This window comes from Camelus bactrianus, chromosome 30, assembly GCF_048773025.1.
Source record: "Camelus bactrianus isolate YW-2024 breed Bactrian camel chromosome 30, ASM4877302v1, whole genome shotgun sequence".
NCBI lineage: Eukaryota > Metazoa > Chordata > Mammalia > Artiodactyla > Camelidae > Camelus > Camelus bactrianus.
In genome coordinates, this window is record NC_133568.1 from 8,799,510 (window position 1) to 8,821,912 (window position 22,403).

Here is a 22,403-nt window from a genome sequence, read left to right on the forward strand (position 1 = left end):
GTGTCAATTGATAGGTGGCATGCCACAAATAGAAACGACTGTAAATGACAGCATTTGAATGGTGACACCCTTAAGGCTCTAGCTCCTTCCTCCGCACTTCATCCCTCTCCTCTGAGCCTGCCCACACATCCACTCCCTCATCACTGCCTCAGGCTGCCTCATTCAGTAAAGACCTTTGATGGCTTGTTCTGACCAAGACCTGTGATGGCCCCGCCCTCACCCAACGCCCTAACATTACTTCTCAGTTCTCTGAGTCCTGTGCCCTGGCCCAGAGTTATTCAGCGTCCCTGCGCCACCTTCCAGCTGCCCCTCATCTGTCAGTCCTTTTGCCCAAAGGAGTTCTCCTCCCTGCCCCACCCCCAGCAAAACCCTCCCCGACTTCACGATCCAGCTCCAACGGACCCTCCCTGAAGCACCCTCCGATGCCCACAGGCACAGGTCCCCACAACGATGTCTATTTGTGCCTCATACAACACTCATCCTGCTTTGCACTCAAGTTGGAGTGATTCTGTTTTCTGATTTTCAAACTGACAGCCCTGGTTCGATCAACTTTGGGACCCCCTAGGACAGAATGGTCATTCATTGAAAACTGGACTTTTCCTGAAGTTTCACAACATTGTAAACTGACTATAACCCAATAAAATAAAATTTTAAAAACAGTTTTGCAGTATAAGGTCACAGTAACTACTTAGGAACCTGTCTCATCTCTTTTGGAAGCAGAGCCACAGTCACTGTAACAGCTGCGGGTGCAGTGCGGGGCCTACGGTGTGACAGCCACTCAGTGAGTGTTTGCTGGACGTTGAGGGTAATTGGTGACCTGAGGCCATGGTGGGCTTCCTGAGGTCCCTGAAATCAGCTCCACCAGCCTCCGTCTCCTCTCCTGTCAAAGCCAGTGGTGCTGGTGGAACTTACACTCCCCCAGCACGCAGTAGGTGACCCATCTGATTCTGGACTTTCTAACACATGGCACAGTGGAGAGAATGCTGCCTCAGAGTCCAGGGGACTGGGACAGGTGCCCGTCCTGCCACTGAGGGGCTGCGGGGCCGTGGGCAAGTCTGTCTACTGAAGCAGATGGACCAAGGGTGAGGCCCACTGGCAACGTCATGTTCCATCTTGTGGCTGTTGCCCCTCTGACGTGGTCGGTGACCTGAACTGATCATCTGAGTCCATCACAATTCTAGGGCTCACCAGACATGAGGATCCAAGCCATGTGAAAGCCTGGAAGAGGGAGCATGCCAGCCCCGCTGAGAGGGTGAAGAATGGGGTGTCAGAGGTGTCGGTCACCCCGAGCACCACCAGCTGGGGCTGAGGAACATACATGGCAATTGACTAAGGAAAGAGGGAGATGACCCATGAAGGAACTAATTACACTAGCTTTTAGATTTATCCCACCAAGCCCTCACACGTAAACATGGAAGGAGCAGTTGTCACGTGACATCCAAGGCAGCCAGCCCAGCAACGTGGAGAATGGGAGCTCTTGCGGTCCAAGTGGCAAATCTGGACATGCAGCCAATTTAACAGCCCCTTCAGTTGGTGCCTCCGGGGAGCTGAGGGCCAGCAGATCAATCAGAGTGAGTGGAGGAGGGGCACACGGAGGCCCAGACACAGGGAGGCAGGAGGCTGGGGCTCGTGTGCATGGTGTCGTCCCAAAGTGGCGAGAGATGGCCCTAGGTTCCCCCTCTCCTCTGCTTTCAGCTTGTGCCCACCCTGCCTGGGACCTAAAACCCTCCTTCCTCCTTTCTCATTATAATTCTTCCCCCGGGAATATATCTAGTAAACCCAGGTGTGCTGCCCTGCAAAATGCTGTCATTATTTTTATGTCTTATCCCCAGGGAGCATTTTGGTTTGACTTTGATTTAGTTAAATGAACAGGCTGTTAGGGATTCTCCAGAAGCCAATGAACCTTTGGAGGGATACCTACCTTGGCACTGGGGGGACCGGCAGGGACCTGCCTACCAGGCCCTGAACTCACCTTATGCAAAATACTGGTCCAAAGAGAAGAAGCAATCTCACATTGAGAGTAGCCAGCTTGGCCTTCAGGTTTGAAAAAGTGTCTGACTAGCAAACAATAAGGAGAGGAAAAGAAGAGGAAGGAGGGAGGAAGGAAGCATCATTCTAAAGAAGCAGAAGAGAACTCTGAATAAAGGATACAGAGAAAGAGTTAAGAAACTGCTATGCTAAACAGAATACAAGAAGATACAGTCTTTGTGAAATAGCAGTAAACATCTTTAAGCATAGAAGGGGCTGCAGTGAAAAGGCAGTAAGATGATATGAAAAGAGAACTAGATTACTAGGTATTAAGAAAAGCAAAAGTCTAGAGCAGCAAACATATCAAAGGTCTTACAGCTCTGCACGCCCTATAACCAGCTCCTAGGAATTCATTGTAGGAAATAATCATAGATGTGCGTAAAGATAAGAGACAAGAATGTTTGTCACAGCGCTATTTACAGTGTCAATCATTTTAAGGGGAAAAAATTGAAATGTTCAACAAAGGGCACTTGGTTTGATAATTCATACTATATCTGAGCAATGAAACACAATACTATTATAGTCATGAAAAATTGCATTGTGAAATATCAGTGTCATTCTATTTAAATAGCTTGGGGAAATATGCATATTATATTTGAAACTGGAAACAAAGCAGTTTGTAAGACATTGTATTTATTATGATCCCATTATTTTTAAATGATATATGTATATTAATTCACAGAAAAATGCCTGGAAGATACGTATCAAAACATGAACACTGTTATCTTCGGGTAGTGAAACCCTGGTGGTTCAGATTATCTTATTCTTGCTTATTTGTATTTCTTAAATTTTTTACAGTGAGTATGTATTACTTTTGTAAGAAGAAAAAAATATTTAAAAGAAACATTCAGAATTAAAATTCTCGTTCAGAGGAGAAGGAAATGGAACTGATGATATGGAAAAGCAAATCAATCATGAGGTGAGGGAATTTTACAAGTTCTTGTGGAATGCGGAAAAAATAGAGACGAAAGGAATAAAAGACAAGCTGAGAGCTTTGGAAAACAGAATGGAGATCCAATAAATGGACAGTTGGTGTTCCTGAAGACGAGACCAGAACAAAGCCATCCAAGCAAGAATTCAGTATATAATAGGAGACCTCTTTTCTGAGCTATAAATAAATAAATAACAAATATCCTATGCATCAGAGAAAAGACTCATCATGTTTCAGAGAAGTTAAGAAGGAAGGAAGGAAAGAAAGAAGGAAGGAAGGAAGGGATGGGGTGGAGAAGAGAGAGAAGGGGAGGGAAGGGGTGGAAGGAGAGGGGAGATAGATGAATTAACAAAGACCCTACACCTAGACATTATCTGGCAAGACTTGAATTACAAATAAAAAGAAAAAAATCCTACAAGCATCCTGTCTGGGAAAGAAACCCACAAAATAAGTTGTCCAGGAAGAAAAATAAAGTTGGCGTCAATATCAAATTTCAGATGGTAATGGAACAAGATTTACACGCACTCTATATCACTTGAGCTATACCCTCCCCCTTTCTTCTTCATTCTTAATTTGTCCCAGGCAGGTGAAATTACAAGGACCCATGGTGTAGAAATTTGAGGTACAAAGCAACAGCCCAAGATAAGTCAGGAGAAAGCTTATGATTAGGGTGACATGAATGCTACAAGCAGGCTGGGTTATAAACATTCGTGGGAGGGGGAGGTTCTGATGGCCAGAGTCAGGGGATGCTTCGTGGTAGAGTCTTAGGAAGATCAGACCCTCACTGGGTGCAGATGAGAGTGGTGAGCTTTCTTGGAAGGTGATAACGTAGGCAAAGCCTTGAAGGCTGGGAGGAGGGCAGCGTGGTTGGCCAGCAGGCTTAGGTAGAAGAGTGGAGGCAGACAGATCTAAAAAGGGAAGTTAGAGGAATTAGATTTCCCCCTCCCGGGCCACAGGGACCACAGACAGGCAGCTGAACCCACCTTGGACAGGAACCAACCTGGAGACCCGCCCTTGTTGTTGTGGCCAATATTGATCTTCATGAGCTGCCCCAGATCTGGGGCGTCCAGTAGGAACTTGTCTTCAGCTCCCTTTTCAAAGTTGTCCTTTTCGTTCTCCAGCCGACGCTCGCCTGTATGCACAGACCCACGAGAAGGTTACAAAGGAGACCAGAGGAGGTGAGAGAACCAGCTCCAAACTTTCATGGGCAACCTGCTGAAGGTTGGTCTCAAAGTCAACACCAGTGGAGGCTGTGTGGGTGGGGACAGGCCGTATGTGGGCACTCTCTGTACTTCCATGCCATTTTGCTGTGAACCTAAAACAGCTCCAGTTTTACTAATTTTAAAAAAGTCAAGAAGGGTAGCTTCACCCCAAGATCTACAGGCTCCTTAAATCCCTCTAGCCTGCAGTCAAGGCTGAGGCTTGCCTTGCGTGTGGCTTGTGCCTAAGACCCATGACTGGGCTTCTGATTTCTGCCTTACCCCAGAGTCCCCACCCTAGTAAACGGATTTGCCCCTCCATCCCGGAACTTGAGGCCCTGCCTTGCTCTGCCAGTTGCTTGTCCTGAACTAGGAGCACACCCATGGTCGTTGTTCCAGGGATGGTTGGCTGGGACCCTGACATCAATCAGCCAACAGGCTTCCTTGGGCCTGACTCCTTTTCTGGAAAACAGTGATGGGAACAGTCATCAGGAAAAAAAAAAAATAGACAAAATATGATCATATGTAGTGTCTCATGGATGATCAAAACACGTATTGCTGCTAATCCTTTTTGCCATGGAAAATTAAAAAGAAACTCATTAAGTGACATGTGACTCATTAAAACAGTTCTTATTTGTTAAAAAAAAAAAACCATCATGAGATGTTACGGGGTGTTTAGCATCCTTTTTGTCCCCTCATTTACTCCTCGCCACAATCCAAGAGGAAGCGATTGTAATTGTTTCGCAGATGAAGAAACTGAGACTTGGAGAATTTTAACAACTTGCCAAGAGTCACACAGATGTTAAGCACATAGCTAGGACCTGATCTAACTTGTTCCTTCCACTTTGCAGTTTTCTATTACGATGTTCCAACATCCACTGGTCATATTAGCCCTTACAGTCCCAACTAAGCATTAGCTTTTTGTTTATGCTGTCCTGTCTTTTCTAAAATTTGAGTCTTTAAATTTTTCTAAATGTCAAATGGCCACAATTCAAACATGGAAAATCATATTAGCTGTCCATGTACCCACCACCTGGATGTAGGAGGTACAACAGCAACATTTTGTATAATTTGCTTAGGCCCTTCTCTCTCTCTCTTTTTAAATAGACTTTATTTTTTTTAGAGCAGTTTCAGGTTCACAGCAGAATTGAGTATAAAATACAGAGAGTTTGCACATAGCCCTCCCCACCCACACATACACACTCCCCTACCCTCGACATCGCTCACCAGTGTGGCATATTTGGCCCTTTTTTTTTTAACGGAAATGAAACCCAACAGGTAGGTCGCAAGTCTTAGGTCTATCCCTTCCCCTGCTACTCTCTCCCCAAAAGAAACACTATTGTCAATTGGTATCCGTAGTTCCTGAGAATTTCTTTGCATATGTATGTAACCATAAAGAAAATATACTATTTTTGCATGTTTTAGAATTTTACATAAACAACATCATAGTGCACATGCTCTGTCTCAGGTTCCTTACCTGTGCAATGGGGGTGATGAGAGCATCGCCTCCTAGGGGCTGTTATGAGGATTAACTGAACGAATGTGCGCAAAGCCCTCGGGGCAGCGCCTGGAGCGTGGTGAGGGGCTGTGTTCACGGCTGGGGTCTTCACTGTTGCTGCTGTTACAACCATCTTATCACTATCATCACACACCCTGTGCAACTTACTTTTTTTTCAGTTAATATCATGCTTTTGAGATTATTTTGTAGATGCTAGTAACAGAATTGATCCAACAGCTGTACAATAGTCACTGAATGAAGAAAACACTATTAGGTATGCATTTTTTTGCTGATGGACATCCAGGCTGTTTCTGGTTGACTGTGCTTGTCAATAGCACTGAAATGAACTATTTTGTACCTTCCTTCTGCCCCACATTTGTAAGAACTGAACCAATAGGCACCTACAGAGTTGCTGACTCCTGAACTGTGTTCATCTTGAATGAATTAGATGCTGCAAACCTGCCTTCCAAAATGGTTGTCAACTACCACCAGCAGTGTCTGCAGGTTCCCAGTCCCCACAATCATTACTAACACATAGATTTAAATTTTTTTCTTTCAGTGTGTGTACAATGGTGTCTCATTATGGTTTTAATTTGCATTCCCTTGATTATTTGAAAATGTTGAAAGATTATTTGGAAGATGTTCATATATGTACATATATTTTGAGAGATTGGTTCAAATGTATATTGGCCATCGAGGACTTGCTCTTCCATAATTTTTCTGTTCATATACTTTACTATGTTTTTCTATTGTCTTTCTTTAATCTCTGATGTCTTTTCTCAGACAGTTTTCTTGTTTTCATGGATTTCATCAAAATTTCCCTTTATTGTTGGTGGTTTTAGTGAATTGTTCAAGAAACTTCATCCTAAATCGAGATTTTGAAAAAGACACTCGCTTAAAAGTTTCTCCTAAAAATTTCATAGTTTGCTTTTTCACATTTAAATCTCTCGACCATCTGGAACTTATTTTCGTGTATGGCAAAAGGTAAAAAGATCTACTTTTATCTTTTCTCATATGATTAGACAATTGCTTAAATACCAGCAACTGAATATTTCATCCTTTTCCCTCTGATTTACAATGCCACGGTCTGTGTGCTTCTAGACTCTTTATTCTGTTGCTTCATTTGTTTATCCTTCTTTCATATCACACTGTTTTAATTTTTAGAGATCGGACTGTCTTAATATCTGGCAAGGTAAATATCCTCATATTATTAATATTGTCAATATTATTTCTGTTATTCAAAAGTGGCAATACTTGGCAATACTTAGCCCTTTGCAGATGTGAATTTTAATAGCTTAAGCTTTGGGGTGTTGCCTTTTGGGAATTTGACTGACATTGTGTTGCATTTATAGAATAACCTGAGGAATTTGAGCATCTTAATCAATTACGTCTTTTTTCATCCTTGAGCATGATATATCTTTCCATTTATTTGGGTATATTTGTATGTCCTTAAGTAAAAATTTTTATTTTTTCCAAAATGCTCTTTTGTTAGATTTTTTTCTTAAACACCTTATAATTGCTGTTGTAAATCATATATTTTAGATTAAATGTTTGCTTGCTGTTTTTATTGATATTTGTATATTAATCTTGTATCCAGCTCCTTTATTAAAACTTTCTCATTAGTTCTAATAATTTTTAAATTCTCTTGGATTTTACAGATGATCATTAGTTTTTATGAAAATTAAAGTTTGTTTCTAAGAGGGGTCAGAGATTGGATTCTAATTTTACTGACTTATCAAAGAATGTTGTCTCTGTGATATCAATTCATTTGCATTTGTTTAAGACTTGTTTTGTGGTTTAGTATGAGGTGATTATGTGCTTGAAAAGAATGCGTATTCTCTACCAGTTGGATGCAGGAATCTACATTAGATCAAGGTTATTAACTGTGTTGTTAAAATCTGCACGTAAATACTAAATTTTTATCCATTTGACTTATCAGTTATTGAGAGTACTGTATTAAAATCTTCCACTATGATTATGTACTTGTCAAGTTTCTCCAAGAATTTTGTTAATTTCTGCTTCACATATTTTGAAAATATGTTGTTCAATCTATACAAGTTCAGAATTATTATATCTTCCAGGTTAATTGCTCTTTTTGTCATTGTCTAATATACTTATTTCTTTTTTTTAATTTTTAAAAAGTTTTTTAATTGAGGTATAGTCAGTTTACAATGTTGTGTCAATTTCTGGTGTACAGCATAATGTTTCAGTCATACATATACACACATATACATTTGTTTTCATATTCTTTTCCATTATAGGTTACTACAAAATATTGAATAGAGTTCCCTGTGCTATACAGAAGAAACTTGCTGTATATCTATTTTATATATTGTAGTTAGTATCTGCAAATCTCAAACTCCCAATTTATCCCTTCCCACTCCTTTGCCCCGGTAACCATAAGTTTGTGTTCTTTGTCTGAGAATCTGTTTCTGTTTTATAAATAAGTTCATTTGTGTCCTCATTTTTTTTTTTTTTTAGATTTCACATATGAGTGATATCATATAGTATTTTTCTTTCTCTCTCTGTCTTATTTCACTTAGAATGACAATCTCCAGGTCCATTCATATTGCTGCAAATGGCATTATTTTATTCTTTTTATGGCTGAGTAGTACTCCATTGTATAAATATACCACATCTTCTTTATCCAGTCATCTGTCGATGGACATTTAGGTTGTTTCCATGCCTTAGCTATTGTAAATAGTACTGCTGTGAACATTGGGGTGCATGTACCTTTTGAATTAGAATTCCCTCCAGATATATGCAGGAGTGGGATTGCTGGATCACATGATAAGAATATTTATTTCTGATGAAGTGTTTTGTTTTAAAGTTTAACTTGACGGATATTTATATAGCTATACCAGCTTCTTTCCTGTTTTTGACATGTTTCTGATATACTTTATTCCATCTTATTTACTCTCAGCTTTTCTGTATCATATATTTAAGTTATATTTTATTTCTTTTAATTTAATATGAGGCTATTCTTTAGCTGATGAGTTTAGTTTATTTCTATTTATTGTATTATTCATACATTTATTTTTTGCTATTAGCCATGCTTTTTCTTTCCTCATTTCCTGACTTCTATTGAATTGATTGAGTCTTTATTCCCCTTTAATTCCCTCTACTGGTTTAGAAATTATACATTTCTCTTTCGGGGTGATTACTGTTACAATTTCAATATGCATGCTTGACTTATTAAAGTCTAAAGTTAATCAATATCTCTACTCTCCTAGGAATGAGCAATGGGCTAGAGCCAAGAACTTTATTATGTTCTAACTCTCATTATCTCCTTTCTTTCTCAAAGATTAGTGTTTTGGGTCCACATTTTCTCATGTCTTGATAATAATCATTATCAGTACTGTTTTATATAGTCAATGCTTGCTTAAACTTGTTACAGAATTATCATTTGGGGGGCTTACCTTTGTTTCCTGCATCTCACTCCTTTCTCCTGGGTACAATTTCCTTTTTTTTAAAGTATATCCTTCAATGGTTATTTAAGCATATGTCTGTGAGTAGTAAGACCTATTTCTCTTTGTTTACATGGAAATTCATTCATTTTGGCTTCACTCTGAATGATAACCTACAGAATTCTAGGTTGATGTATATCATTGCTCAGAAGATTGAAGATATTATTCCATGACCTTATATCCTCTATAGGTTGCTGATGGGAATTTGTTATCAATTTAATTATTGTTTTTGCAGAAGATAATCCACCCAATCTGGTTACTTTTAAGAGCTTTCTGTTGGCCTTTGGCTCCATCACAATGTGTCTAGATGTCAATCAGTTATTATTTATCCTGTTCAATATTTCTGCTACTTAAATCTGAAGATTCATATCTTTGCTTAATTCTGAAAAATGTGATCAGCCAGCATCTCTTCAAATGCTTCCTCTCACCTATTCTATATATTCTGTTCCTGAAACTCCTGTTCAACATGCCAGAACTTATTCCCTTCCGCATGTCTCATGACCCCTCATTGATATTTTCCAACCCTTTATGTCTCTGCTACATCTGCCTATATTGTTTATATTTCTCTTACAGTTCACTAATTATCTATTCAACGGTTTCTAATTGTGTTGTTTAACTTATCCATTACATGTTTATATTTAGTAACTGTGTTTTCATTTCCTGTATTTCTGTTTGCTATATTTTTCACAGTGCCTTGTTCTTTTCCTCAATTGTTCCTTTCATGTTTATAGTCAGTTTAAACATACCTAAGTTACAGCCTTGCTCTTCAGATGAAATTCTGGAGGACTTAATCTTATTGCTTGTTGCGTCTACTGGTGTTTAGTCATGGTGGATTGTGTCCTTGAGTGTTCTGTGGTTTTGGAAAGTGAACTCATCTCTAGTGCTTTATCTGTGGGAATCCCATAAAGTCTTGCAAATGTTTCTTTCAAGCACCAAAGGGTACTGGCATGGAACCAATTTTCTGTACCTGGGGGGAGTGTAAAATCAGACCTCAAGCCTACATGTGTGCAAGACGAAAGTATCCATTTTTCAGCAATTGTGTTTTTAATCTAGGGTTCTTACAAAGGTAAGTTTACTGTACTGATGAGCAGTTGTTTTCCTAGCCTATTTTTTCTCACTGAACCTTTAGGTATCTTGGCTTTATATGTGGTTCTAATATTGTTTGTATATCTTGCCTCATACAGTGCCAAGATCTCATTTTCTGACCCCAAAAGTATATGGAAATCCATCCTGTGGACTGTTGAACATGAAAGCTCCCTTCTTTCAAGATCCACAGCATCAATTCATAACTAATACTTTGGTCCTGAGTTCTGTCTTCATTCCTGACACTGGAGAGTTCTCTTTTTTTTCCTTTTAATCCCAGCAATGCATTTTTAATTACTTAATATATTGTGTCCAAAATTCATGTCTCTATAGCTTTTCTGACTCTGATACTATTCTCTTCAATTAGCAGAAGCAGGAGAGAGCCACTTGTCTCAGTTTTGTTGGCCTGAACTGCTTTCCAGCACCTGCAGCCGTGTCTGTGCCCCTAGTTTATGCTCCACCTATGAAGCCAAGCCTAAGTTATTCCCTGGCCCCAGTCTTGTCTGCTCCAAACCACTGCATTGAATCTGGCCATGACCAGTCACATCTCAAAATATAATTCAAGATAGGCATGGAGGTTAGGGAGATAGAGTAAGTGAAAATGAGCCCCCTGGAGATGTGGAGATTGGGTCTGTTCTAGGAGAAAGAACAATTTTAAATCAACCCCAAACCAATCACAACTTATTCTGAAAACACATCACACACATAAATTTGACAAGATGGGTACCATGCTGCCTGGGGAGGGCCATGCATGGCAAATCACATCACAAGAAGAAAAGAGGTGTTCAACAGAAGAGCCTAGAGGAGACTGGAGTTGCCTTCCTCTGCCAGGAGGGTGAGGAACAGTCCACTTAAGAATCAGTTCTCACAAATGATAAGAGCTGGAGAGGCTGTGGAGAAAAGGGAACCCTCCTACACCTTTGGTGGGAATGTAGTTTGGTGCAGCCATTATGGAAAACAGTATAGAGATTCCTCAAAAGACTAAAAACAGACTTACCATATGATCCAGCAATCCCACTCCTGGGCATATATCCAGAGGGAACTTTAATTTAAAAAGATACATGCACCCCAATGTTCATAGCAGTATTATTTACAATAGCCAACACATGGAAACAACCTAAATGTTCATCGACAATGATTGGGTAAAGAAGCTGTAGTATATTTATACAATGGAATACCACTCAGCCGTAAAATAGAATAAAGTAACACCATTTGCAGCAACATGGATGGAGCTGGAGATCGTCATTCTAAGTGAAGTGAGCCAGAAAGAGAAAGAAAAATGCCATATGAGATCACTTATATGTGGAATCTAAAAAAAAAGACTAACTTATTTACAAAACAGAAACACACTCGCATACATAGAAAGCAAACTTACGGTTACCAGTGGGGGAAGAGGATGGGAAAGGATAAATTGGGAGTTCAAGATTTGCAGATACTAATATATATAAAATAGATTAAAAAAAAGTTCATACTGCATAGCACAGGGAACTATATTCAAGATCTTGTAGTCACTTATGGTGAAAAAGAATATGAAAATGAATACATGTATGTTCATGTATGACCGAAGCATTATGCTGTACACCAGAAATTGACACAACACTGTAAACTGACTATACTTCAATAAAAATATATATGTACAAAAAAAATCAGTTCTGCACATGGCTTGTGAAGAAAGGATTTCAGATCCATTACCTGTGTCTCCATACTCGCCAAAGATATTGATGCAGACGTCAGCATCAGTCCCTGCACCAAGGACGTCGCCAGTGTACACCTTGACTTCATACTTGTTACCTGGAAATGAAGGCAGAGAAAGCCTCAGCTCATCAGCGTCCTGAGGAGGGAAGAGCAGAGGCCCCAGAGTGGCTCCCACACTATTCACGCTTCCCTCCAGCAATGCATGTACTATCACCATTACCGTCAATAACTGAGCAAGAAACAAGTCGCCTGACATTGGTTCCAAGTGTTCATCGCCGAACTGCACGCATAGCGCTAATCAGGAGTAGCAGGGACTTTTGTTTCCATCTACCAACGTGTTGCCTTGGGATGCATGAATCAACCCAAATGCAAGGTGCCACCCCGAGCCGAACCAACCCACCAGTGCATCTCCCCTGGATACTGAAATGACTCCAGCTGGGCCCCCTGCCTCTACTCTGTCTTCTCCAATCTGTTCTCTACCCTGCATCAGAGTACAAAAATTCATTGGGGAAAATTGATTATGCAAATTAAAATCAAATTTATATGTAAATTGTCAAGGCAGTAGCCAATGCAGTGACCAGAGGAGCCAATGATAGACAGCAAACACATGTTCCGGCGTTGCTTCGTTTACAGACCTGTACCTGCTTCCTGTGTCTTTGCTCCATTTATTGAACAGAATTCTATTCTCTGTAGCCCCAAACTGCCTCAGCCTTGGCCATGGCCTCAAGGAGGGAAGGGGCTCAATGCAAACCTGACAACACGATGATCCCCACCCAGGTCTCCCCACCCAGAGCCTGCCTCAGCGTGGGAGCAAAAGGCTGGGCTTGATAAGTGGAGCAAAGCAGAGATTCCTGGAGAGTTCCTTTGGGTGCCAACAATTCCAAGGGCTGAGACAACTTTCTCTTCCCTTTCCTCTTCTTGCAATGGCTTTCTATTTCTCGTGTACTAGCATTTTTCTTTTTCAGATGTCTTATGCCCAGTATGTGAAGCTGTAAAAATTAGAGCTGTTTTAACTGAGGCCCAAGTCCCAGCCTCTGTTCCCACATCCTCCCTGGAGCCTCCCCTGAGGTCCCAGCCCCCGGGGCTCATTCAGCTCTGAGCTTCTTGGCTCTGCCACCTTGTCTGTGTCAATGATTCCCAAGTTTCACCATCTACCCCTTGTGCAGTGTGCTGCTTCCTGCAGGGGAGACTCCTAAGTTCCTTAAGAACTTAAAATCGACCTGGGAAAAGGACTTCCTTCTCTCATATAGTCTCCCCCACATCCCCCAGCCCAGTGCTGGGCCCAAATTAAAGTCCCACTGAGTATGTTGAAAAGCTAATTGAATTTCCTGAAGCACAAAGTCCCTGGAAGTTACTTAAAGCCAAGGACTGAGGTGTGAGGTGGGGAGATGAAAAAGAAAAACTGATTTCATCCCTTCCCATCTCGAGTCGTGACCAGCAGTCCGGGGCTGCCCTCTAGAGATGAGACAGTGCAGAATCCTGCAGGGGACCCACAGAGGACACCTGCCCGCATGGCCCTTAAGGCTGACCTTTGACCTGCTGAGAACCTTGAGCCGAGAGGGACAAATGTCCTCCATTTTCACTTGGTGAAACCCGTGCAGGGGGATCCCCAGGGGGAGGGAAGACCCTCCCATCTTCGCCCCCAGCTGAACGCTCCAGAAGAACAGTCATTCTCAGATTCCCACCCCCTCTTACTTCACCACAAAGACACCTCTAAGACAGGACCCAGAACCAGGGCCTTTACAAGAGGCCAGAGCCCGGCAAACCCTGGGCTGAAACTTGGGCCACATCCAGGCTCCCTGGGGAGGCTGTCGACAAGGCAGATTTCCATGTTCCCTCCCAGAGGCCCTGCGTCGCACGGCTCAGCCAGCAGCTCTGCTCTCGGTCATCCTCCGAGTGGCAGAGGCCCCCACCAGGGGCTGCTTCTTCCCATCTCGGGCTGGTCTGTGAGAACCACTCATTTGGGTTCAAGTCCTTTCTCAGGTCCAGTCCGGGGCTCACTTCACACAGAGGTAGGACCCCTCGGCAGGGGGTCTGGATGCCCTTGGCAGGCAATACCAGGGGAGCATGTAGATCGGGAGAGGCTGTGAAGGCCGCTGCTGAGCATCAGGCAGTCAGGGGGGCGACGGGACCCCAGAGGGGACTGGGCAGAGTGAAGCAGCAGAAAGGATGAGGGGGATGGGGGGGGTCTGTGGAAGGAGTAGCAGGCAGTCTGAATCATTCCAGAAGGCAGAATTTGAATCAGCGGAGTGAATTATAAAGAGGGAAGTTTTGGCTCCCCAAAAGAAACATTTTCTAGTATCAAGGGCCGTCCCACAAAGGCCTGGGATGCCCTTGGGGGAAGTGAGTTTCCCATCCGCAGCCGCATCGAGGCAGCCACGCTGTGCCGAGCACACGGTGCAGCGCCATCTGTCAGGGATGCTGTGGAGAAAACGGCAGGGGAGCGGAAACTTGACAACACTAGGGGTGCCTTGGACCTGTGATTCCGTGACATTTGACCAGGAAAGGCAGCCTTGCAGACTGTAGAGAGGGGCCCGGAGCACCAGGAAGCATTGCAGAAGACGGGGAGGTACCCGAGGCGCCTGCAGACCGCACCTGGGAAGCAGGAGCCCACGCGGGGCTTCAGGGACACACCTAAGCCCCGTCCCAGAAAAGTCCAGAGAAGCAGAGCAGCAGGGCCAAAGGGAGGCAGCGTGGGACACAAGCCAAGGGTCAGGGACCGAGAGGCCAGACGGAGCTTCCAGGCCTTTCCAGGTGAGGTGACAAGGGGCCCCTGCCCAGAGATCAGTAAGCCAGGTGAACGGAATCCCAGAGGAAGTCGATTCTGGAACAAGGCTGGACTGTCTTCCAAACTCCGTGGCACTTTCGGCAGCAAGATGAGGCCCTGGTCCCCATGCAGTTGGCCAGGTGGAGAGCAGGGTCCCCTGTCTCAGAAGACCTTTGATCACACGGAGGAGGGCCTAAAAATGCCTTGTAACCCACTTTTTAAAAGACCCCAAGGACAATGAGGCTTATTTTATTACTGTTTTCTCTGCTTTGCCCCCAAACTTCCTCTCCAAGCAGAACCACACTGTATCTGATTTGCCATTTTCCAAACAAGGTCTAGGGCCCAGGGCCTGTCCTAGGTCGTGATGAAGTGTGTATATTGATGGAAGAATGAGGCTGAATGAAGGCAGGGTTCCCTTCCCTCCCAGGTGGCCAACGAGCAGCGCAGTACAGCCAGCCTTCCTCTCCAGTGGTCACAAGAGAGAGAGCCCCCCAATTTCCTGTGATCAGAGCTTCAACAAATGCATGCTCGCTGTTCCGGTCACAGGGGGTGGTTCAGCCCAAGGGAGCGGGCAAGGGCCAGTAAAAACCCCTGCCCCAGAGGCCAAGGGAGAAGGCAGACGAGAAGAAAGGTGGAAAGCAGAGGCCAGGGCTGGCCATCTTCTCGGGCAAATAGCACTAAACCTCCACGCAGGCCTTGCAGCTCACGGGATGCTTTCACGTCCCTGAGGACATCTGATCCGGGCAACGTGACAACATTGCACGTGGCAACCACCTCGTGAGGCAGGCAGGGCCGGTACTGCCATCGTTCTCCTTGACAGAGGAGGAAACTGAGGCTCAGAGAGCAAGGTGGCTTGGCCGAGGACATACAGCTGCTAAATGATGCCAGCAGGGCTCAAAGCCAGGTCTCCTGTCTCCAGATACAGGGCTATTTCCAGAGTAGCTCATGGGTTCCCATGCTCTTGGCCAGGGGTCAGCAACATTTTTTCTGTAAGTACCAGACAATCAGTATTCTAGGCCTGGGGGGCCGCTTGGTGTCTGTTGTCAATGCTCAGGACCAAAGCAGCCGTACACAGTACTGTGTAAACACCGTGTAAGCAAAGTGCCCAGCTGCCATCCAGGGAAACTATTTATGGACATAAACATTTGAACTTCACATAACTTTCCTGTGTCATGAAATATTACTCTTGTTTTGATTTCTTTTCAACCCTTTCAATAAGTAAAGGCCTTTCTAAGCGCACAGTCCACACAGGGGCAGGTGGCAGGCGGGGTCTGGCCATCCCCTGCCCTCTGTTTTCTTGTGCTCTCAGGCACTGTCCTGTGTGTTTCCAGACAGATACCTGCAGGGGAGTCAGCCGCTGGTTGCAGGATAGTCACAGCACATCCTAACCACTGGATGAGCGGCCCAGGGCTCTGAAGACTGGCAGACAATTGACCTTTCTCTATTGGGGTGGTGGGGCTGAGAAGGAGGGGGTCCTGTGCTCAGCGTGGGCAGGCAGGGCCACTGTTCCCTGCCCCCACGATGCTGTGGGACTGGGCTGAGTCTGATGTTCCCTTGAGTCCAATGGAAAAGGGGGCCTGGTCTGAGGTTTCCTGAAGGTGGGGACAGATGGCAGGTCCAGTTCTGCAAACTTGCGCATTGTGCCTTCAGCTCATTGCCCTCTTGAGAGCGAACAAGGAGCAGAGATGGAAAAAGAAAGGAAGGTCAAGTGAAGGGGCTAGTGAAGAGTTCATCGCCCTTCCTGAAGAAGCACGGGAGAAAGAGGGACCAGAGATGGCCCACCCCAGCCCTAGGGTTGGCCTGTGGTTTACTCACTTGGCATAGTAACTGTTATAAATTTCTCCCTACAACTGACTTCCCTCTGGCCTTCCAACAGGGCTACCTTTAGCCCCTACAGTGCTTTGTGCAAGTTAGATAAAGTGTTCCCTCCCTCAAGACACTTTACTGCCATCTGTTGGATAACTGTTGCAATAAACGCACCAATCTACAGCCTCTATGGTGTGAAAGAATCTCCTGACACAGCCACACTTGGGCAGTGCACAGCCTACACATCGGAACCCAGCAACCCTACCTTTCAGGTTTGAGCCTCCCTCCACTAAAGGTCAGTGTGAGCTCAAAGAGGCCAAACAAAGCATTGAAGCGTTGATCTGAATATACAACAACAGATATAGATCAGGGATTAAGCTAATTACACGGTGCCTTCCAAAGCCAAACAGAATTGAGCTGGGGTCCTGTACAGTTAGCATTATTTGCAGCCTAAAGATAGATTCTGCCTCAAGGCCACAGCATAGCGTTGTCTGTGTCCTTCCTGTCCTGCCCAGGGGATACACAAGCCCAGCCTTGCCCTTGCCCATTTTTCCCTCTGCATGCCCCATGGCAGAGGCACCAGGCTGCTCCTTCCAAACGGCAAATCTGTCCCCTGCAGACCGGCCGGAAGCTGCCTGCATGAGCTTCCAGAAAAGGCAGGCACTGGCAGGCCCCGGCTGCCTCCTCTGCCGGGTGCGCCCGCCGCCCCCACGGCTCCCCCACGCTCTGTCTAGAACAGTCAGCACATGGCAGTGACTTGACGGGGCACATCGCCAGAGAGCAGCCCTGGGCGGCAGGGGCAGGCACAGCCCTGAGGGGGCCGGAAGCTCCAAATCATGATGCTGCGGTTGCAGCTGAGCCCAGCTGTGCCCAAGAGCAGAAGTCAAGCAAAGACCCTCATAACTAAGCCCCTGTTCCACCTGCCAAGAAAGAGACCATCTCCCACCCAACATGGTTTGAGCTTCTCTGAAGTTCGCATGGTCCAGGCTTTTTCAGGGAGCGGAGAATCATGAATGAGCTGACGGAATGGAGTTTCTTTCCCTGGCCTTTCATCCATCCCCAGATCCTGTTTAATTAGAACGAGGCTTTGTGTATTTTGGCAGGTGAGAGGTGGAGGGGAGGTTATTGGAGCGAGGATGACTAGCCTTGATTTTACCACATCCCCAACCAAATCTGCCACATCCACACCCTGACACCCAGCATCTCCGCTCACCGAGACCAGGACGCCAAGACACAGAAGTGGGAACTCACAGGCGCTGCGCGGGAGGAGATGAAAATGGCAGGGAGAGAGATTCAGTGGGGATGCCCTGGGGGTGGGGGACCAGGGCGAATGTTCTCACCGAGCCGGGAACGCCCCAAACGACTCAAGTCTGCACGGGCGTGGGGAGGGCGTGGTCCACAGAATCCAAGCAAGGGCGGCGAGGCTCCCTGCTGGGAGCTGGGTCATGACCGCTGATCAGTGAATGACCTCCCAGCCCGCGGACTGAGTTCTCCCTCCCCGACGTGCTGCCCCCAGTAGGTTTCCTCTTCCTTCCCTCGGGTCCAGAGACCCAAATCTCACACCTAGATTCATCCTGTTCTTTAGATGGGACTGGGGTGTCTCTGCTCTCTCGAGAATGCCGTCCACCTTGCTTCCCCTGCAGACACACCCACTAGTCAAGAAAATAAGAGCCAACAGTGTTTGCTGAGCACCTCCTATGGGCCAGCACACCCATCATCTCACGTAATCCTCACGGTGACCACTCTCACCATTTACTGACCAGGCAATCAAAGGAAGCAGGAGGTTGAGACACTTAATCGAGTTTTCACAGATGGAAAGGGTAAACCCAGACCCGGACTCGGGGGATCTGGCGAGAAGGCTCTCTCTTAGCTGTCATTCCACCCACCCTGCCAGGTCTAGCACAAACCCTAGTTTCTCTCCGAAGGGCCCCACCTCCCAAGCCCTCAGTGCTCCCTTCCAGAATTCCCGGGGACTGTGTCATTTCTTTGTCACTTAACATGTGCTAGAACACAGGCCGTGGGTTGAACTCAGCTGAGCCTGATTACACAGCAGCATTAAAACATCACTCAGTCATTAATAGCCGCTCCTGGGTGATAATCAAGAAAAAACACTCTGTTCCTTTCTTCGCCCCCAAATAAATATACAGCTAGTATATTTCCTAAGAAACTAACATCAGCCTAATGTCATCAGGCGTTTCAACAGTATGGAGTAGATAAACTTTCGCTCCTCCTCGTGATCACCTCCCCCCATTCCAATTCATTGCTAAGCCCCATGGAGCTATTTCCACACGCCCGCCAAACTCTGGTCTGCCCTGGCCCCTCGGCTTCCACTGCTCTGCAGAGGTCCTTCCCTTCCCACCCGCCTTGCCCCTCACCGGCACCCCACAAACTCAGCAACTGCGGCTCCCTTTCTTGCTTTCTTCTCTTTCCAACCCAGATTCAACTCCACTGCTGGAGTTTATCCTCCCACAGTGCTGGGAACCCAGCGCTGCCAGGACGCTGGCTGCCGGAGGTGAGTACTATGTGTCAAAAGAATTAACATTCTGCAAACCCCTTGAACCAACCATTCAGTCCCTGTGCATAACAATTAGTTTATGCTGGGAAATAACTGTGTTCACAGATTGCCTAACAAGATGTCTATCACAGCATTGTTAATAATAACAAAAAATTGAGAACAACCTAAATATATCCCAAATGGGGGATTGTTGGCATGAATTATGATCTTCACCCATTCATGGACTACCATGCAGCAGCTTTTTAAAATAATAGTTTAGAATATTAGTCAATGCTACAATATAATATTAAGTAAAAACCTGGTTACAAAATTGACTATATCGCATTTTCATCAATATGTAGTGTTTAACACATTCATAAACAGAAAGAACAGGAAGGAGAGTCACAAAATGTTAACAGAGGTGTCTCTGAAGCTAGCCTACACAGCGATTAAGCTCAAGGCTCTGGGTTTATTTTTGGCTCCATCACTCATAAGGAAGTTACTTAACTTCTTTGTGCCTCCATTTCCTTCACCTGTAAAATGGGGATAATAACACCTCCTTAATGGGGTTGTTGCAAAGATTAGACAGACAGACATACAGACAGATAGAAGATAAATAAGAATGATGCCTGACATGGAGAAAATGCACAATAAATATTAGCTATTATCATCTTTGGGTGATAGTATTATGGAAGATTTTATTCTTTTTCTTGCTTATTTATATTTTTGAATTTTTTTTTACAACAGCCATATTTTTCCCTTGTAATTGAAAACTAAAGATTGAAGTCACATAAAGTCAAAACTTGAATAAGTCAAAACTTGAATAAGTCAAGCCCTCTGGGGTCCAGAAGAAGCTGATGAGAAGTCCTCTTGATCTGTAAAATCCACCTGAAGGACATTTGCACACGTGAGAAACACTCTTGCACCTTCAAAGTGGCTTTGGCACCAGAAACCTTTGAGCTAGTCAGAGTGGCTACAAGGCTGGAGGGAGGATTGAGGACTGGATGGAGGAAGAGAGAAAACAGAAGCAAGGACCACCAGGCCAACAGGCAGCCCCAGGTAGATGGGAACCCCTCTCTGACTTCTGCTGGGCTCACTCTGGCCAACACTTGGAGCTCAGGGGAGGGGTCCAGCAGGAAACCATTGGTGGCTGTATTGGACACCCAGAGTTGGATCACGGCCAAAGTAGTATCTGTATCATAAGTTCACGTTCTCTTGCATACAGGATGCAGCTCTGAGAAAGTACGATTTCCACAAATAGAAACAAAGGTTATTATAAACACCTATTTGAAAATCAAGAATGGGGCAAATATACAAAGTCATGCATTCCCATAAAAGTTCTGGCTGCTAGGTTGGAGGAGAATATGGCTGGCAGTGGTCCAGGGGGTGGAGAGGGGTGCTGAGACCACAGCTTTGTGATTGAGACACTGTGCCACCAGGATCCATCAGTTCCTAAAGTGCCCTCATCCTGTTTGAAAGCCTGGTTAACTCCTTCTCACCCATGAAGTCTCAGCTTAAGCATCACCTCCTCTGTGAAGCCCTTCTGATTCCTCCTCCCTCAGTGCCTTGCATTGACCTGGGTGATCCCTCACCTAGAGCATTCTATCCCTTTGCACGGTGATTATTTACTGGCCTGACTTTCTCCCCTCTAGACTCTAAGCTCCTACGGAGAAAAGCCCTTACATCTTTACCCTGAGGCCAAAATCTGGGGCAAAGAAGATTCCCAGTAAATGCCCACTGAGTCACTGAATGACACTGGAGGAGCAGGGGCGGCATCTCAAGCCCAGGGCTCGAGTTCTGTCCATAGTTCCACTGTGTTGCTCAACCTCCCTGGGCTTCCGTTTTCTTCTCTATAAAATGGAAGATGGGTAGATGAGGTCCTTTTTGGTCCTGACATGATCTGAAACTCTTCACCCGGTCCTCATTCAAAGCAGTTCTCTTCTTCCCACTCTTTCCGGAGACGCTTTTCTGCAGTGAGAGGCGGCAGCAGACGGGGTGGGTGGGAAGCCACTGTGAGGTTCAGAGGAGGAGAGCTCTGCGGGGCCAGCCCAGCCCTCCCCACCCCGGAGCCCTCGTGGCTGTGAGTCCGTGGTTCCAGGACCACCACCGTAGGGTTCTCAGGAACCATGACTCCCACGCAGCAGCCACCACTAACAGAGCTCAGAGGGCCCAGGGGAACATTTGAGCCAGGTTAGGGGATGTCAGGGAGAAGGACGGGGGCTGGGAAGAGCAGTGCTCCCTGCAGGCTTCGGCTACAGTCAAGGTCATGAGCCTACATCCAGTAGTCTAGGCCTGCCGGATTCTGGAGGGGATCCTGGCACTTTGTGGTTCCAAAGTCCTTTCTGATTTTGAGAGGCCAGGATCTTGAGTCTGTGCATCTCAGAATCAGAGCAAGCCTAGATGCAGAGGAAGGAGGGGGAGAGACATCAGCTTTGTACCAACAGCAACGCCAGACTGGCGTCGTTTACTGAGCACTTACTCTCTGACCTGCACTGCACCGAGTCCTTTATGTTCGGTCCCCAGTCCTTGTGAAGTGGGAATTAGTGGTATCCCCATTTCCAGATGAGGAAAGAGAGGTACAAAGCATAAGGCCTCTGCTCGTGCTTAACTGGCAGAGATGGAGAGTCAGGTTTTGAGCTCAGACAGTGGGGGTCCAGAGACCGAGCTCGTGGTGGGGAGAGGGGCATGGCAGGATAAAAAGCAGCTGTGGGAGGAAATGGGGAGGAGGTACCCGCGGCAGAAGGTAGGGGCCAAAAGCCAACTCCTGTTGCCCTGGCGGAGAACGGCTGGTCCCTTCTTTGTTGGGTTGTGAAGGTAAACTCTCTACCAGTCCTGAAAAGACCCAAGAGGCCGCCTAGTGCACCCACTCCATGGAGGAAGAAACTGAGGTCATCACCACTGGGTGGCAAAGCCAGAAATCGAACTCAGGGTGTACAGCCCCATGTGCTTTCTGACCCTCAGAGCTATTCTTTTGAATCAATGATTTAATCACTCTATTGTATCCTCCAATAGAATCTGGGCGCAAGTCAGGGCTGCCGGTTTATTTAGCAGAGCTCTCACGGCAGGTGTGTTTTGCATCAATCACCCAGGCTGCTTTCATTCTGTATTTGTTCGTGCACCATGCAGTTCTCCAGCTGGTCCATAATCCACCGCGGGTCAGCCCACCCTGCACAGGCCCGTCACACGTCAGTCACCATCCCTTCCTTGTCCTGTTCCTTCTGCAAATGCCCCCTGAGCCCTGTGCCCAACCCGGTCTTGCCAAGACCCGGTGCACATCTGGAGCTGTGTGATAATCACCATGTGGCTCAGTGTGGGCCGGAGCGAAATCATAACCCAGTTACCCGGTCCCCAGGCACCCGGCAGCTTTCAGCCCCCAGCGCTGGCTGTCCCATTTGGTATAGCAAAAAAAAAAAAAAAAAAGGAAAAAAAAAAAGC

The 22,403-nt window shown here is 45.6% G+C and overlaps 1 protein-coding gene across 2 annotated transcripts in view; it reads right to left on the reverse strand.

The window, feature by feature from the left end:
• The window catches only part of LOXHD1 (lipoxygenase homology PLAT domains 1), a 152,397-nt gene that overhangs the window by 105,284 nt on the left and 24,710 nt on the right, over positions 1-22,403 (reverse strand). For both annotated transcript variants that reach the window (XM_074355238.1, XM_074355237.1), the window contains exons 5-6: positions 11,899-11,997; positions 3,943-4,091 (exon numbers count right to left, since the gene is read on the reverse strand). In XM_074355238.1, coding sequence (XP_074211339.1) covers positions 3,943-4,091; positions 11,899-11,997 — 248 coding nt within the window. The remainder of the gene's footprint in view (positions 1-3,942; positions 4,092-11,898; positions 11,998-22,403) is intronic.